The 19217-nt window shown below is 44.8% G+C and overlaps 1 protein-coding gene across 2 annotated transcripts; it reads right to left on the bottom strand.

Moving 5' to 3' along the window:
* Positions 1–475: 475 nt before the first annotated feature.
* Positions 476–18052, bottom strand: ELAC1 (elaC ribonuclease Z 1). 2 transcript variants are annotated; one of them, XM_081096964.1, is made up of 5 exons: positions 17969–18052; positions 9409–9573; positions 3163–3630; positions 1462–1786; positions 476–914 (listed from the first exon to the last, which is right to left on the bottom strand). In XM_081096964.1, the coding sequence occupies exons 2-5, from the start codon at positions 9563–9565 to the stop codon at positions 836–838; spliced, it is 1029 nt and encodes a 342-aa protein (XP_080953090.1). In that variant the 5' UTR covers positions 9566–9573; positions 17969–18052; the 3' UTR covers positions 476–835. The 2 variants fall into 2 exon arrangements, with proteins under 2 accessions (XP_080953090.1, XP_080953089.1); XM_081096963.1 differs by lacking the exon at positions 476–914 and having other exon boundaries at positions 1146–1786; positions 17969–18023.
* Positions 18053–19217: the final 1165 nt, after the last annotated feature.

Genomic DNA, 19217 nt, shown 5'->3' with positions numbered 1-19217 from the left:
TACCCCATGGCAGAAAGGAGGTAGAAGGCACGTGAGAAGGAAAAGCTATTCTAGAAAGGACATTTATTAAAAATGTGCTCAAAGAATTACTAATAGGAATATGTAAATTAAATGCAGTTGAATAGGTATCATTTCTTTACCTCCACATTCGTAAGTTCCAGCTATGGCTCATTTCTGTCAAATAATATTTGATATTACATTCCAATTCACTTAGCTAGTTCTTTAGGATTGGTTGTAGAATATGCTTTACCTAGTAGTTCAATTCATTATGTCATGAATTTTGAAAAAGTATATTCATATTGGGAGCCTACATTTTAATTTGCTATGTATCTCAACAGGCCTGCAATTTGTATTTTGGGGTGAGACAATTCTTCATTGTACAGAGCTGACCCAAACTTTACAGAATCTAGCATCCCTGGCTCCTACTGCTAAATATCAGTAGTACTCTCCCCCCACCTCCCAATCATTTCTTTTTGGTTGTTGTTGTTAATCCTCACCTGAGGATATTTTTTCCATTGAGAGAGTGGAAGAAAGGGAGGGGAAGAGAGAGAGGAAGAGAGAGAAACATTGATTGAGAGAGACACATCAACTGGTTACCTCCTGTACGCACCCCAATTGGGGCCCGGAATCGAACCCAAGAACCTTCGGTTTGCAGGCCAACACTCTTAACCACTGAAAAACACCGGCCAGTCATTTTGACAAGAAACATCCCCACAATTTCAAAACCCCACCTAGGGGAGCGGTATTACCTGAGCTGAGGACCACACGTTTAGAGCACACAGGAAAGTTCAATAACACAGTAATTAAAGGATAAACACCTAGCCTGACCCTGCAGTCAGCACTCCAGCCAAGAGTTCAAGATCCAACATGCCGGCTTCAATCCTGCGTGTCCAATGTCATCTTCTACTTCTATCCTGTTAATAACATGAACAGGTTCAACACAAACTGCCAAAATACCATTTTTAGCCACGAGGGCCAAGCCCTGCGTACTTTGCCAATAACAGCAATAAAGCTGGCAGAAGCTAAGCCCAGGACTGCCTGGGGTACATCTGAGGCAGCAGCCCAAAACGTAAAGGACACCTGAAGAGGCTATCACTTTGTCAAACTGGGCTTTAAAAAGGATGCTAGCTTTTGTTTTATTTTTTGAAGTGATTTATTATAAAAACACTTGCTCCCTCTCACTGCTGGATCAGTTCAGCAATGACACTCCATCATTTTTAGGATTATGGGACCCAAATAATTTTAGACCAAAACAACAAACTTTGTTGGTTCAGTAACATATTCGTGGACATGTCGGTATGTATCCAGGGACGCTGGCTTCACTTCTTGATTGGAATGCCAATCACCATAAAATCCTCTGCTAGAGTCACCTCTTGGAAATCTAACACTGATTCGGCCTGCTTTTTCAGCTCGACAGTCCCATCTGCCTCTCCTTCTCTGGCCAAGGCAACGGGTTTGTACCTCTGACTGAAGTGAGTCAGAACCAGCCTCTTTGCGCGGCACCGCTTCGCGAACGCGGCTGCCATCTGGGGCGTGCTGTGGCCGTGCTCCTTCGCCTTGTCCATCTGGGCGTCATCCAGGGTGGCCTCATGGATCAACAGGTCTGCCTCAAAGCACAGCTTCACGCCCCCATCGCCCACAACCCCGGAACAGTCACCCAGAATGCAGATTTTTCTTCCAACAATAGGCTTTTTTAAGACATCCTGGGGAGAAATTGTAACTCCGTTTTCCAGAACAACAGAAATTCCGTTTTTCAGCTTCCCATAGGCAGGACCTGGCGGAACACCTAATGATGGAGGCAGATAACATCACATCAGGGGAATGGAATTTATGACTTGTTAAGAGAGTCTGTTTTAGCAGCAACGCAAACAGCAAATGGAAAAGGCATCCATTTTTTTCATAATTTGTCTAAATATTTTATTATTTGTGGAAAACTGGAATATTTACACTTTGTTAAAAGTTCCGTGTTGGCAATGCCATATAGCACTTAAAACATTTCCCAAGCACATGTGTCAGCTAAGTTTTAAGCTCAGTCCCACTGCAACATTATTACAGTCAAGATAACAGCCTCGATGCTCTGCTGTGTGCGGGAATCAGTTCTGGAGAGTGCTTTATTTAATAAGCTCATCTCTGGGCAAAAGTTAAGAGCCCATTTAAGTAATGACAAGGTACTTATACACTGAATAGCTTAATAAAATAATCTTCTTCATGTGTAGTGACGGTTCCACCTTTACCAAACAGGGCTTAAATCGCATTAATCTGGAATAGTATCTGATTATCACTGAGGATAATACCTACAAATAGAAAGTGCTTACTAATCCCAACGTAGATTATGTTTAAAATTTCCCAATGTAAGAATATTTCCACAGGATTTTAGATAGTAAAAATACCTTTGGCCTAAGTTATCTTTCCTCATCATTTCGCATTTTGTTTTAGTTGGAAATGAAGGAAGAGGTTGAGTAAATAAAGTAACAAACACACAAAAGACTCCATCATGCTTTGCAGAGGCTCTGCCCTGGCCATGCCAAGGAAGGCGGAGATGCTGGCGGTACGACACGCCTGGGCACCGCTTCCAGAGCCGCTGCAGACCCCCAGGCATGAAGGCCTCGCATGCAGGAGGTAGAAGCCTCGGACGGGCCCCAGGCCTCGCTTTGTGAGCTTGTATTCTCCCGTGATGGACCCAGGTACATAAAAGGGTGAGGCAAAGGATACAGAACACTACACTGACTTAATCACGGCAGAAAAGGAAAACCCTGAAAGTAAGTGGTTGCAGTTGAAGATTAAGATATGGCAAAAATTCTCAAGGCGAAGATGTCATTGAAAACATCTTTTAAGAGAGACATGAAAAAACAAAGCCTAGACCTAAGACAACAACCACTCCCCTGCCAAGCAAGAAAGTGTAAGCTGAAGATAAGCCACACTAAGAATGTGCATCAGGGAGCAGCAGAGAGAAGGATTAACATATATATACTTGGGTTTTGCTCTGTATAGCATCTTTTGGTGCCAGGAATCTCCCTTATTAAGCAAACTCTGGGCAAAGGAAATAAGTGGAGAAAATGTCAATTTTAGGCCTGGGAGACAGGAAAGGAAGGTTGCTATAACACTTCCCAGAGCTTCAGTTACCGCCAGCTTGACTGACCCGAAGAGAAGAAAAACACTTACCGAGGTCTTTCAGCTTCTGTGCATTGAGTTTACCTGGGCGCTTCTTCTCCACCACTGAAAACCCAAAGGAGGGGATTCGGTGAAAGAGGCGAAATGCTTTTACAACAAACTGCTCGTCATCGACCAGAAGGTAGGAGTTTTCTTCCGAGTCCAGCAGGATAGTCCTTCCCAGTCCCTCTTTGGGAGAGCTGTCTGCTCCACCCAGGTGTGCAAACTCTTTCAGTTCTTCTGCAGGACACTGATCTGCTGTAGGCACCAGCTCGTGGACCACGTACGGGAAGACCAACTCCGTGTGAGAGAGTTCCATGGTTCGCCAGATGAAGTCCCGGAGGCCTGCGGGGCCGTAGATCTCAATGGGCTGTTTGGTGACCGTGGAGCCACTCTGCAGGCTGATGGTGCAGAGGAGGCCAGGAAGGCCAAAGAAATGGTCTCCATGAAGATGTGTGATGAAGATCTTGGTAATTCTCCCTTTCGATTGAGGAAAAAAAATAAAATTGGGAATTTTTCAGAAGTAAAGACCCATACAAAGGTACTTGAAAGACACATAACAACTTGCATAGAAAGCAGTAAAATGAACTTAGAGCTTTACTTATCACTATAAATTTATTTTTAAATATTTTTTCTACATGATTCCAGAAGCAAGAAAGACAGGCTTTCTTTTACTAAATGGTTTTAGTAAGACAACTTTTTCATAAAACATCTTCAAATTACATAGTGTTACAGTTTTCAGAGTATTTTCTTATATATCCTTTTACAAAAAAAAAAAAAAAAAAAAAAAGTTGCAATAAGGAAGTGTACCAAAATAATTCACTGAAGTAACTAGATAGGCCTCAGGTACCAAAAGCATCTGACAGTTACACTGCCCCCTACTGCTCCCTCTGAGAATAGCAAATATGTATTTCCAGCAAAACAAGTTCTCGGGCTTTGATCAACTGGACCAGTGCCTGAACCCCAAACTGCCTTGTAAGGACTCTCTACACTGGACAGAGATTAACTAACCAGGTCAGAGCCTGCTTGTCTGAGTGAGGTTGATGGGGAGGAGAAAAAGGAAGATGATGAGGGAGGCAGAGGCAAGGAAGAGAGAGAGGGAGGTCAGAGAGCAAGGGGGTAAAGAATGAGAGGGGAGGTGGGCAACAGACACTAGAATGCAGCTCAGAGGGCAGTGCCGGTGTTACTTATGCCAAGGAACATGGGCCCATCTCTTCCCTTCACTCTGAACTAACACAACAGCTTTATCAGTGCACACTGGCTTAGGTTATAACTCGATTTACCTAAAGGCAGACTGACTTTACTGCTGGTATGTGGCAGGACGCCACATCAGCATTTTTTTGAGATGCACAAGGTATTTTAAAAGTAACAATCACAATAACACATGTTTAGGGTAACAGAGGCTCTGGTCTAAGCTCATGGCCCACCTCTTTCAAACATGTGCTGCCATAAAAGAACAGAAGCTTACTGATGCCATACGAGAACAGGGAGAGTTTACTGCCATGTGACTGTCCTGTGACGCCAAGGCAGAAGTGCTCTCCAAGCGAGTCTTCCCGTTCTGCACCAAGCCCAGGCCTGTGGCTAAGAACAACAGGTTGGCAGAGGCAGATTCTGAACCTCGAGAATCCCTCCCTTTGCTCCTTTTTCTTTTCTCTTTCAGTCCTGTTTTTGCTGTCTTTCTGACTTTTGGAAGCATGGCATTTCCCCTTTCTGCTGTCCGGGATGCCAGGCACTCACAAGTGGACCCGAGGCCTCTGCAGACAAGAGAACTACTACGGTGTTGAGTCCTGATCCACGCTGACCGCAGGTTTGCCACCTCAGACGCCCTGGGCCTCTCCCTATCTACTGCAAAACAGAGCAAACTGAGCACCAAAACCACTTGCAAACCCAAAGTGAGTGAGACAATAGAAGTAAAAAATTGCTTCCCATGTTATCAGTTTCAGGGAAGACAAACATTTCATTTTTCAGGAAACTTGATTTTAGAGGGAGAAGGAATGGCAAACACCATTATCAAAGGTAAGAGGAAGCTATCCAATGAAGAAAGAAAAATGCATGAGTTCCCTTTTACCCAAGAACAAGAAAGTACAAGGGAAGATGTCATCCGTACAGGAGTGGAATACTGGGCATCCTCTCTAAGTGATGCTGCAGTTGTATCTACTGCCCTTGGGAATGTCTGCAATATAGTCCTCTATTATGGTGTTCAGTTGGAAAAAAAAGCAGATTACAGAAGTACAGTGATTTCATTTATGCAAAATTATACACACAAACACACACACTATACCTACACTGTTACCTTATCTGCATGAACAGAAATTTTACTTATGAGATGCAGATTTAGGCTTTTCTTTTTTGTTTGTTTGGTTGTGTTTTTTTTTGTATTTTTTAAGGAATAGTTTATTGATTTTTAGAGAGAGGAAGGGGAGGGGCAGAGAGAGCACAATATCGATCAGCTGCCTCCTATATACCTCCTTCTCGGGATCGAGAAGTAACCTGGGCATGCGCCCTTGACCGGGAATCGAACCAGCAACCTCCTGATGCACTGGGTGACATACAACCAACTGAGCCATCCTGGCCAGGGCTAGGCTCTTCTTATTTACACTTTTCTGCTTTGTTTGAATTTTTACAATGAGCATGTATACTTTTTATAATTATTTTTAAGGGAAAAAAAGGAAGGCTAAGTCTTTAATATTATGACAGAAATGGACATGGCAAGCCTATACTTGTTAATCAGATGCTTGTATTTTAGGACCATGGAAGCTTGAAAGATGTATATTTAGATAAATACAAAGTACTTCCTTATGAAACTCATAAAATATTATTACCCCAGGAGGTAGTACAAACTGAAAGGGTTTCAATAAATCAAATAACAATAGGCCCATATTGTGTTACTGAGAGAAACCAATAACATCCTGGTGTTCTATAAGTCTCCCCCCCTCCCCCCCCACCCGAGTGTGGGTGGGACCTACGATTGGCTTCTAACCAGTAAAATAGGACCCAGAGATACAAAGTGATTTCATTATGTTTTAAGACTCCATATTGCTTGTAGATTTCCTCTTGAGTTTCTTTCTCCTTTGCTGGTACTACTCTAAGCTACATGAAGCACAAACCCACGTGACCAGAGAGCCTCTAGGAGCTGTGGGAAGCCTTGGTTCTACAACTGTAAGGACTCTGCCAACAGCCTGAGTGAGTTCTGAAGCAAATTCTTCCCCACTTGAGCCTCTGATGAGACCTCAGCCTCAGCCAATTACAAAACTGCAGCTTAGTGAGACCCTGAGGCAGAAAACCCAGATAAACCAGGCCCTAACTCCCTAACCTACAGAAACTATAACATAATAAATGCAAATAGGACACTAAATGTGTAATCTGTTTTGCAGCATTAGATAAATGATGCAGCATTAAATAAAAAGGAAAGACTTATCCCCATACCCAAACCTCTAATACCCACACTTAACATTTTCTTCTATTTTAATCATTTTGCCACATCAACCCCTGCTCTCTGAACAGTTACATATTATAGCTTCCACTCTGGTCTGTGCCTACCCAGACAGTTTTCACAAAAGAACACTTGTGAGACCCAAGGGACATAAAGCACAGTACCTGTTGTCACATCAGGGCTTCAGGACAAGGCAATGTATAATTGGGGTTGAACATGTCCCAAGTGATAGTCATTAGTTCATTCCTCCAACTACTCTTTTCATGACACCCAGGTCTGAAACATAGCCATTTGTAACTTGTAATAATTCCTTACTTCTTCTCACTCTAGATATTTAATCAGTCACCACCTCCTGTTGGCTCTACAAGTACCTCTTAGATTACGTGTCTCTTCATCTCTATTCCTACTTCCTGCTTCAACATCCTCATCTTCTCTCTCTTCTCTCAGATGAATGCAATTGCATTGAAACTGGTCTCTCTGATGCTATTCTCTTCCTGCCACAAATCAGACCATGTCACCCCTGCCTAAAAACCTTTAATTCAGTGGTTCTCAACCTTCCTAATGCCGCGACCCTTTAATACAGTTCCTCATGTTGTGGTGACCCCCAACCATAAAATTATTTTCGTTGCTACTTCATAACTGTAATGTTGCTACTGTTATGAACCGTCATGTAAATATCTGATATGCAGGATGTATTTAGGCGACCCCTGTGAAAGGGTCATTCGACCCCCAAAGGGGTCTCGACCCACAGGTTGAGAACCGCTTGCTTTAATTGTTCCTTTTTGCCAATGGCAAGGTCCAAATACCTTAGCATACCACAGAAGACTTCACAGTCTGCCCACATTTATTTTTAGCATTCTTTTTTAAAAATATATTTTAATGCCGGAACCAGTTTGGCTCAGTGGATAGAGCGTCGGCCTGCGGACTGAAGGGTCCCAGGTTCGATTCCGGTCAAGGGCATGTACCTTGGTTGTGGGCACATCCTCAGTAGGAGGTGTGCAGGAGGCAGCTGATCGATGTTTCTCATCATCGATGTTTCTAACTCTCTATCCCTCTCCCTCCCTCTCTGTAAAAAATCATTAAAATATATATATATATTTTTTTTAATATATTTTATTGATTTTTTACAGAGAGGAAGGGAGAGGGATAGAGAGTTAGAAACATCAATGAGAGAGAAACATCGATCAGCTGCCTCCTGCACATCGCCTATTGGGGATGTGCCCGCAACCCAGGTACATGCCCTTGACCGGAATCGAACCTGGGACCCTTCAGTCCGCAGGCCAATGCTCTATCCACCAAGCCCAACCAGTGAGAGCTATTTTTAGCATTCTTATCTCTCTTCTATCTTAGCCAAGGACTCGGATGCTTTGGATGGCTAAATACTCCCCAAACATGTTTGGAAACTTCTTTACTACTTACTCACTTCGCTGTTTGTTCCTTAAATGTCCAGCCATACTTATCTCCCCAGAGAAACTTCTCTTAGATCCTAGCTCAACTGTTACCATCTCTGGAATGCTCTCTGAACACAGGAATATGCCAGAAGGACTTAGAAAACACCTCCATCATTCTCCTTATCACATTACATTATGACTGCTTGCATGGCAGTCTCCACTATGGATGACCCTTGGATGCTAGAACTCTCTTTCTTTCAGTCATCCAATGCCATGCACTCGTTGAGTCATAGGGAAAGTAACTTCTATAATCATCATTTATCAAGACCTAATAAGAGACAGGCACTGCACTAAGTACTGAACGTGTTATTCATGCTTTTATTGAACAAACATTTACTGGGCATCTACAAAGCACACAAGTGACCACTCAGCTTAGCACAGGGCGACAGTGCACATAAAACAACGATTTAAATAACATCATTTTAGATACTGATGATGCTAAGAAGTTAATAAAAATAGGACAAGCCTGTAGAATGCCTGGGGCGAGAGGAACTAATTAATTATAGAGATTCAGGAAAAGGCATTTGAGCTATTAGTTAACTGATGAGAAGACAACCACACAGAAAAGGGATTATTATATACTAGAAGCCCGATGCACGAAATTCGTGCAAGAGTAGGCCTTCCTTCCCATGGCTGCCGGCATCGACTTCCCTTTGGCACCTGGACTTCCCTTGCAGCCCTGCCTTCATCCGGAAGGTTGTCCGGAAAGACATCCGGTCTAATTAGCATATTACGCTTTTATTATTATAGATAATTTTCACAACATGCCTTCTTAAGTAGAAGTTTTTATCCCCATTTTCAAGATGCTGATCTGCTAAGATCACAAGCTGAGTCACAGCTGGGACTGGAACGCAGGTCTGCCTGACTCTGACTAAGGCTTTTCATCCGTTTGGCAGAGTTTTCCAGCTGCTAGGCCTTTGCTCACTCCACTCCCTCTGGCTGAAATGCCCTTCTCCTCTCCAGCCCAGGGAATCCCTCCTCTTCTTTCAACAACTCACAAGTCACCCTCCAAGCTGCCTACCCTGATAACCGAGTGGGAAGAGCGTCTCCCCCCGCTGATCATCTACTGCCCTTTGCGTTCTCACGAGACCTACATCTCCTGGTGGAAAGAAGTGAGTACACATACACTGTTCTTTTGCTTGGGCAGCGTCCCTCTAATAAGCGTCATGTCTCTCACTGCATCCTCTACTCTGAGCCTCTATAAATCTTTGCTCTCAAAACTTGCAGGAAGAATGACAAGTAAATAAATAAATGAAAAACGTTCAGTGGGTGTACCAATTGCCTGAGGGCTTTCCAAGCAAAGGCCCAAGGAAAGCCAGGAAGATGCGGCAGAACAAGAGATGCTCTTAATGAGATAGCTGGATGCACACTGACCTGCTTTAAGCTGGCTTTTCATAAGCTGCGTCTGGGTTCCCTCCCCACAGTCAAAGAGCCAGCACTCGCCCTCACACCGCAGAACCAGAGCAGAGGCACCCCGGGTCGGGGATGGGTATGCCGCGCCTGTCCCCAGAAACGTCACATCCATGGACATCTTCTACCCTGCAATGGAAAGATCACCTAGGCGTTATTGCACATCACTGCTCAAAATCACCAAAAACGGGTTCCCCAGAGACTAACTGTTATTTAGGGCAGTGAAACTATTCTACTGCGTGATGAGGTAGAGACAGGCATCATCGTTATACATTGGTCAAAACCCACAGAATGCACAACTCAGAGTGAATGAACCCTAATGTAAACTTCAGTCAGTAATAATGTATCAATGTTGGCTCATCAGCTGTAACAAACACACCACACTACTGCAAGATGTTAACAACGGGAGAGGAGTAGGGAATATAGCGGAACTCTGTACTTCCCAACCATTACTTTTCTTTAGTCCTTCTAGTAAACAATAACAGCAATCACCACTCTATTTGAGGTTCTGACATGGGATTTAGTTACATTTACTAAGTGGTATGCCTGGTGCCCACCATGATGAGCCCTTTCTCTGAATGATCATAAATAGAGCAATGCTCTACAGCATTTTCAACCAGTGCGCCGTGGCACACTGGCGTGCCGCACAAATTTTTTAAAAATGCAATACCTATTTAGTCAGGGGTATGGGCCTCTTCCCGCTTAGACTGTCAAAAAAAAAAAAAAAAATGACAACAGCCAACACAGTAATAGCCATCCAGTGTGAATGAATCAAAATTACACCTATTTTTTATTAAATCAGCAAAAGATATATTTTTGGGTGTGCCGCAGAGTTTTAGTAATTAGTTTGTAAACCATGAGGTGAAAAAGGTTGCAATCGCTGCTCCGCAGCACTACAGTAACGCCAAGTGAAGGCCTCACTCCTCTAAGTAACAGGGTCCATACTGGTCAGGATCTGGGTTGCTGCTCTAAGTGATCAGCAGTAATCTGCTGAGTGTGTAGATTTCTGCCAACTCCTGGCATCTCTTTTTCTTTTCACTGTTTCTGGGCACATCTGCCATCGCTGCTATACTTCTGTGATGGGAGATGTGCATCTAATAGAATAAATGAGAATAAACTCAAACTTGTACATAAACAATCATAGTTCATCCATACTGAGGGCTGGGAGCAAAAAAAAAAAAAATACATCATTTTAAGAAAAAATACTAAGATAAGAACATCTGATAGAGAGCTGGATAAATATACAAAATTGTCAATAACTTCTCTCAGTCTTAGCAATAACCAGATAAAAATAGAAACGGGAAAGATCTCATTCACAAGAGAGAAAAGACTTATAAAATCACTATAAATAACAGGAATTAAACAGGCTCTAAAAGACCCAGATGCACATTAAATCTCTTAATAAGACTTAGTATCACAGAAATGTTCATTTTTTCATAATTAGTACAGATATACTTAATGCAAATTCTGTCAGACTTCCAGTGACAGTAATCTTGGAACAAAAACAATCAAAAGATGGGAGAAAATAATGTCTGAGAATGGGCAAGAAAATTACATAAAACAGTAAGTAGAGAATTACCTTTCTAGATATTATACTTACTATACTAGGTAAGTGGGTATACTATAATTAAGAGAATAATATTGGCACAAAAAATAGAGGTGAAAGAGAAGGAATAGTCTAAAATAAATCTGGGAATTTATGGGAATCAATATGTAACAAAACTGTAAAAAGGGTGACATTTAATAAGTAGCACTGATATTTTTTTCTGCTATTTTTGCAGAAAAAAAGTAATGCAAGATATTCACTTTGCACTGCATATAAGAACATATTCCATGAGGTTTAGAAATTTAAATGTAAGAGGTCCAATAAAATATGTTTAAAAATATTAGGAGAACATGTATATAATTTGGGGATTGGAAAAGCCCTTTTAAGCAAGACAGGAAATTAAGAAATATCAAAAAAAATAGACGTTTCACTATATATCAACTTTCATATATCAAGACTCAGAGTCAAAGGACAAAAAAAAAAAAAGGCACCTGGAGAAAACTATTTACATTGTATGATAACGAGTTAATGCCCCTTGAAACAAATTCAAAATACCAAACATCTGATAGACAAAATATACAAAACCAAACCAAAAAACTGATACAATAGATAAATGGATATATACAGGAAATTCACAGAAGAAATCTAAACAACCAATAAGCATGAAAAGTGTTCAATCTCCAGGTAGAGGAAATGCAAATTAAAGAAATGAATACCATTTTTTCCCACATCCGCTGGCAAATATTAATGCTAGCCAGTGCTAAACAGAACAAGATTGGCATTCATATGTTACGAGTGGACTGCTATTACGCTTTGGGAGAGTAATCTGGCAATATATATTACCAATAATAATGATGCTGTTAATAACAACACACTAACCCAACACTCCCATTTTTGAGAATCTACCCTATAGAAATAAAGGACTTATGTGTAATGGTGTTTATTGTGGTACATTAAAGGTGGCTAAAATTTGGAAGCAAGCTGAAAAAAAAAATCAATAGGGAAACAATTGAGTATTTTATTATACAGTCATGCCATGAACTATTTGTTCTGCAGCTAAGTCAGGCCTGTAACTCTTGTCCTGAAGGGATGACAGTGAGAAAATTTACAGATGGCTATGGTATGATCTCATTTTCATAACAATGTCCAAAACCCCCACATTTATATGAGACAGAGAAAGTCTGGTGTAGAGGATACACACCACATTGTTAATACCAGGGGTGACTAAAACGGAGAGGGGAAGAGATTATTTTTTCTTTTAAATCTTTGAATTTTTAGTTGCAATAAACAGCATTTAATTTTTAAAAAATATATATTTTATTGATTTTTTACAGAGAAGAAGGGAGAGGGATAGAGAGTTAGAAACATCGATGAGAGAGAAACATCGATCAGCTGCCTCCTGCACACTCCCTACTGGGGATGTGCCCGCAACCAAGGTACATGCCCTTGACCGGAGTCGAACCTGCGACCTTTGAGTCTGCAGGCTGACGCTCTATCCACTGAGCCAAACCGGTTAGGGCAACAGCATTTAATTTATTTAATTTTAATTTATTTTATATATAACTAGAGGCCCACTGCACAAAATTCGAGCATGGGTAGGGTCCCTAGCAGCTGTCAGCTGCTGGCTGGGGCCTCCCTTTGCTCCACGATGGCCCCTGGTGGTCAGTGCACATCATAGCAAGTGATCGAAATCCTGGTTGGTCAAACTCCCAAGGGGAGACTTTGCATATTAGGCATATATATATATATATATGAAGATTTCTTTAAAAGTGATTATTTTTTTTAAAAATGTGTCATATGGCTGAACATGCTTTTCAAACTACAATTCACCTAATCTTCCTTTCCATTGGGGATACAGTCTGCTCCCCCGACTTCCCCCCACTCCCCTCACACACACACCTTACACACGCAGATGGTACATCTCTCTACCCCACACACAAGCCTTTAGGTTACTGCTGGTGTCCCTTCAATATGCTACTCCACACTTTCACTTCCAAGATCAAACCTTCCACTGATAATTAAGTAGTTTAATCTGCAGAGGTTTCCTATTAGATTGCAGCTTGCAAGACAAATAAGAATAAACAAAATTTAAAAAATTAAAAGCTAATAAATACAGGAGGAATAAACTATATATATAAAAGCCTAAGCAACCATCGCAACCAAACGGACGACCGAACAGGTTGTGTGGGGCGACCAGGCCAGCAGGGGGGTTAGCGAGGGACGACCAAATGACTAAGCAGCAGGTTGCAAAGATGGTGGCGCCCACAGCCAATAAGGAGGGGATATGCTTATTGACTGCCATGCCCTCAAAGATGGCAGCACCGACAGGCACAAGATGGCGGCACCCAGTCCCCTCAGCCCTGCTAGGGTGGAAGGTGGCAGTAAGGCCAGGCCCGCCCCCAGGAGGCCTGGCCACTCCGCGCGCCTGCCTCCAGAGACTCCCAGTCCCCTCAGCCCCCAGCTGCCCAGGGCCGGCCCGAGGCTCAGGTAACCAGGGAGGGCTGAGGCTTGCACTGCTGGCAGTGGCAGCAGAAGAGGTGTGATGGGGGTGTCGCCTTCCGCCCTGAGGGCTCCCGGACTGTGAGAGGGGGCAGGCCAGGCTGAGGGACCCCCCTCCAGGGCATGGATCTTCATGCACCGGGCCTCTAGTAGAATATAATCACTTTGCAATCCCTAAAAATAATGGATCTAGGCCAGTGGTACATAACCCTGGAGTATATTAGAATCAGCTTTTAAAACATCAATGATTGGGCTCCATCCCAGAACACTTAAACAGGAAATTCTGAAAGTGAGATATGTGTTTTAGTATAAAAAAATGCTTCCCCTGAGATTCTAATGTGCAGTCAGATTTGAGAACCACTTAATGAGAAGATAATGAAGAACAGAACTATAATGGATGGATCAGCCGACTTGAACTCACGCACTAGTCAATTTTTTAAAAACTTTTTATGAAAAATGTCAAACGCACACAGAAGTAGAGATTAGTGTACTGTATTGCCATACACCATCGCCGAGCTTCAGTAATTATCAACTAATTCATGGTCAATCTTATTTCATCGGTATCCCCTCCCATCATCCAAGAAGATCTGATAAGTGTATTGGGCACTTCCATCAGTAAATACACACTGGCTGGCTGGCTCTCCTTTTCTGATGTGAACAGGCACTGGTGATCACTGCCAGAATCCATTATTTTATTTGGGGTTGCCAAAAAGTGGTGTTCTCTCATGCCTTCGGCAGTTATTAGCTGGCATCCTTCTGTAATTCCCTGGCCAATTATTTAGTTGCCCTGTGGTGCAATTTGTTATTTTATTTTATCCTCACCGAGGATATGCTTATTGATTTAGAGAGGATCAAATCCACACCCTTTTGGTGTATGGGACGCTGCTCCAACCAACCGAGCCACCCAGCCAGGGCACCCTGTTGTGCAGTTTGTAGAGTGTCTACTAGTCAATCTTAACACCAAGACAGACAAGACCTTATCTAACTCCCGACGCGATGCCATATGAAGGACATAGAAACCCGACCAGGTTTTCTTGCCAAAAAGTAGAATTTGAATCCTCTACGCCTGTCATCGAAATACCAGTTTACTAAAGGACCCCACAGGGAGGGAAAAAGCCAAATCCGGAATGTAGGAAACTTGACAGGACAAATGATTTGATTTCTTCAACAAGTAAAATCTGTGTGTGTGTGTGTGTGTGTGTGTGTGTGTGTAGGAAGGCGTAATAAGGATGGAGGAGATAAAGAAATTAAAACAGAGATGTGGAGAACCAAGATGGCGGCATAGGTTAACGCCGGAGTTTGCTGCCTTGAACAACTACTTCAAAAGTGAAACTAAAAAACGGAACGGACATCACCCAGAACCACAGGAACGCTGGCTGAGTGGAAGTCCTACAACTAGGAGGAAAGAGAAACGCATACGGACACTCAGAGGAGGCGCAGTGCTGAAGTCAAATTCTGAGGTGTGGAGTGCGCGCGCGGAGCGGGCTGGTGGCGGAGGGCACGGTTGGCGTTTTCAATCGGGAGGGAGTCGCAGACTCTGAGCTCCAGATCCGGGCGAGTCTTTAGGGACCCAGACTCAAACGGGAGTAGCGGGACTGTCTGGCTTCGGTCAGAGTGAGTGCAGCTTTCTCTCCGAGGTTTGCAGCGGGTGCTGGGACTCAGAGAGGCAGAGCCCCTGGGGACAGGACTGAGAGCCGCCATAACTGCTCTCTCCAGCCCACCCTGTTGATCCTGTGCGACCCGCCCCGCCCAAGCCCTGCACAGAGGCATTTGCCGGATAGCCTCAGGCAAAGGCTAGATTAGCACCTCCCTAGAGGACAGAAGTTCTCTCACTGCAGACAGAGCTGATTCTCATAGCCACTTGGCCTGGAGGTCAAACCCTCCCTGGTATTAGCTACAACAATCAAGGTTTAACTATAAGACTGCGCACAAAGACCACTAGGGGGTGCACCAAGGAAGCATAACAAAATGCGGAGACAAAGAAACAGGACAAAATTGTCAATGGAAGATATAGAGTTCAGAACCACACTTTTAAGGTCTCTCAAGAACTGTTTAGAAGCCGCTGATAAACTTAATGAGATCTACAAGAAAACTAATGAGACCCTCGATCTTATATTGGGGAACCAACTAGAAATTAAGCATACACGGACTGAAATAACGAATATTATACAGACTCCCGACAGCAGACCAGAGGAGCGCAAGAATCAAGTCAATGATTTGAAATGCGAGGAAGCAAAAAACACCCAACCGGAAAAGCAAAATGAAAAAAGAATCCAAAAATGCGAGGATAGTGTAAGGAGCCTCTGGGACAGCTTCAAGCGTACCAACATCAGAATTATAGGGGTGCCAGAAGATGAGAGAGAGCAAGATATTGAAAACCTATTTGAAGAAATAATGACAGAAAACTTCCCCCACCTGGTGAAAGAAATGGACTTACAGGTCCAAGAAGCGCGGAGAACCCCAAACAAAAGGAATCCAAAGAGGACCACACCAAGACACATCATAATTAAAATGCCAAGAGCAAAAGATAAAGAGAGAATCTTAAAAACAGCAAGAGAAAGAAACTCAGTTACCTACAAGGGAATACCCATACCACTGTCAGCTGATTTCTCAACAGAAACTTTGCAGGCCAGAAGGGAGTGGCAAGGAATATTCAAAGTGATGAATACCAATAACCTACAACCAAGATTACTTTATCCAGCAAAGCTATCATTCAGAATGGAAGGTCAGATAAAGAGCTTCACAGATAAGGAAAAGCTAAAGGAGTTCATCACCACCAAACCAGGATTATATGAAATGCTGAAAGGTATCCTTTAAGAAGAGGAAGAGGAAGAAAAAGGTAAAGATACAAATTATGAACAACAAATATGCATCTATCAACAAGTGAATCTAAGAATCAAGTGAATAGATAATCTGATGGAACAGAATGAACTGGTGATTATAACAGAATCAGGGACATAGAAAGGGAATGGACTGACTATTCTTGGGGGGGGAAAGGGGTGTGGGAGATGCAGGAAGAGACTGGACAAAAATCGTGCACCTATGGATGAGGACAGTGGGTGGGGAGTGCGGGCGGAGGGTGGGGCGGGAACTGGGAGGAGGGGAGTTATGGGGGGGGAAAAAGAGGAACAAATGTAATAATCTGAACAATAAAGATTTAATTAAAAAAAATAAATAAAACAGAGATGTGTGGATCTTGATTTGGAGAAACTGATAATGGGTGGGGAAAAGGAGAATTGGGAAAATGTGAATACTGACTGGATAGGTGATCATATGAAATGCTTATTAGATTAATAATGGCTTTGTGTTTTTTAAAAAAGGAGTTGAACCCAGCCAGTGTTGCTCAGTGGTTGAGCCTCCAGGGAAGAACCAGGTCACAGATCCATTCCCAGCAGGTCACATGCCCAGGTTGAGGGCTCCATCCCCAGCAGGGGGCGTGCAGGAGGCAGCCCATCAATGATTCTCTCTCATCACTGATGCTTCTCTCTCTCTCTCTCCCTCTCCCTTCCTCTCTGAAATCAATAAAAACATATTTAAAACAAAATAAAAAAGTTGTTTTATAAACATAAACAAGTATTTAACGGACGCGACGGCGCATTTAGATTTGCTTTAAAGAACCCGCTGGGGTGAGGGTAATAGATAAAACCAGGTTGGCCATGAGTCGGGAATTCAGTACACGATCTTATTTCCATATGTTTGAAAGTTTCCATAATAACAAGTCACACACCAGCGAACAACAAACCAACTCATCACAACCCCTCTCCTGGGTCTGGAAGCCATCAGGTTTGTATTTACTGAATGGCGCTTGTTTTGTGACATGTGCCATTCATTTTAGACACGCGGCATTAAAAGGCACCAAACCCGGTTTGGGCCCCATCTTCTTGGACAAAAAGCCCCGGCCGCCCGCTTTCTCCCGACTAGACCCTCCCGGACCGAGCGCACAGCCGCCGGGAACGCACACGGCCCGGCCGCCCGCACGGCCACCGGCGCTTCCGGGGCCGGAGCAGGTGGGAGGTTCCCGGGCGACCCCAAGGGCTGCGGGCCGAGACCCCGGGCGACCCCACGGGCTGCGGGCCGAGACCCCGGGCGACCCCACGGGCTGCGGGCCGAGACCCCGGGCGACCCCACGGGCTGCGGGCCGAGGCCCCGGGCGACCCCACGGGCTGCGGGCCGAGACCCGCGGCGCAGGCGGGGCAGACGCGCCATCCTCTATTTTAGGGGAGAAGGAGCCGGGCCGGGGGGCCGGGGGCCAGGCGCCCTTCCGAGTCGGTGTCGGGGTCCCCCACGGACCGGTGGGCGGCGGCAGGAGCGCGGGCAGAGGCGGCTCCCGCCCCCGGCGCTGGACGAGGCGCGCTCGCTCCGGGGCCTGGCGCGGGGCCCGGGCCGCGAGGCGGGAGGAAGCGCGCGCGCCTGGCCGCGCTGGGGGCCGCGGCGGCGCAGACCCTGCCCGCCCTCCTCCGGCGCGCGCGGCCCACTCACCCAGCCCGGCCCGGGGCAGCCGCGGGAGGCGCACCCGCAGCGAGGCCGGCGGTCCGCGGGCGGCGACGGCGCGGGCGGAAGTGCGCCGCCGGCTGGTCCGCGCGGCCGCTCTAGGACGCGCCGGAGGTCCGCGCTCGGTGGCGTCCGCCCGGCCCCTCCGCGGGGGAGGCTCGGGACCCCTCCCCTGGCCCGCCCGGGGGGCCCGCACCGGTGCGCTGGGCAGGATGGTGGCGGGAACCCGTGCGGACCAGGGCGCCACGAGTGCAGACGTTTACTGTTCTGTTTTTTTGTTTTCTGTGTCATATTTTCAAACAGGAGCCTTGTCCCGGATGCTTTGCTCATGCACAGGTTTGTGTGATTTCCCTTCTTTCCTTGGGACGAATCTTTCAGCCACCAAACCTAAAACGTTCAGCTGGAGGCGCCCGAAGAGGAAAAAGCAGTGCGCTCTGAACCCGAGTTCACATCGCACTACTGTGGACCGTGAGCCTCGGCTCTTTCTCCACCAGCCGGTCCCGGAACGGACGGGAGGGCCTGCTTAGAACCTGCAGCCCTCCTAACCGGTTTGGCTCAGTGGATAGAGCGTCAACCTGCGGACTCAAGGGTCCCAGGTTCGATTCCGGTCAAGGGCATGTACCTTGGTTGTGGGCACATCCCCGGTTAGGGGATGTGCAGGAGGCAGCTGATCGATGTTTCTCTCTCATCAGTGTTTCTAACTCTCTATCCCTCTCCCTTCCTCTCTGTAAAAAATCAGTAAAATATATTAAAAAAAAAAAAAAAAAAAAGAACCTGCAGCCGCCGCGCTGCACCCGCCACCAGCATTGCGGGCGTGTTCTCTTAGGTGTCACCCAGCCTGCAAACCGCTAGGGGTCAGATCTCATTCTGGTTAAATTCTAGCATTTGGAAAAAGTATTTCAAGCTCCCAGGCAGTGCCAGATGCGCTGATTTTTTTTTACTCGACATACTCGAGGTGGTCAAAGTATGCAGTAGCCAAATATAAGCAATAGGGGAGCTATGTATGCAGGGTGTTTTGAAACTATCAGGGAGCGGAATTAAGAACACTGGCCTCTCCCCCACCTCACCCCACCCTACTGCTTTGCTCAATAAACCATTAAGTAATCCACTTTTTGGACTCTTCAAAGCCTTTGTTTCTTCGAGTATTAATTGAGCTCCGACTTTGTGGATAGTATTATTTTGATACTGAGAGCATTTTAAAAATATGTCTTAGCCCCTGGTTTTAGGAGCATACACT

Source organism: Myotis nattereri (assembly GCF_964212035.1).
Source record: "Myotis nattereri genome assembly, chromosome: 8".
Taxonomy (NCBI): domain Eukaryota; kingdom Metazoa; phylum Chordata; class Mammalia; order Chiroptera; family Vespertilionidae; genus Myotis; species Myotis nattereri.
Note: the sequence above shows the minus strand (reverse complement) of the source record. Positions and strands in the feature narration are given on the sequence as shown.

Coding starts and splice junctions, on each gene's coding strand:
- ELAC1 (XM_081096963.1), bottom strand. CDS start 9,565: ATGTCCATGGATGTGACGTTTCTGGGGACAGGCGCGGCATACCCATCC. Junction 3,631..9,408: donor GAAAAGCCAGCTTAAAGCAG/GTCAGTGTGCAT, acceptor CTCAATCGAAAG/GGAGAATTACCAAGATCTTC. Junction 1,787..3,162: donor ACAGAAGCTGAAAGACCTCG/GTAAGTGTTTTT, acceptor CTCCATCATTAG/GTGTTCCGCCAGGTCCTGCC.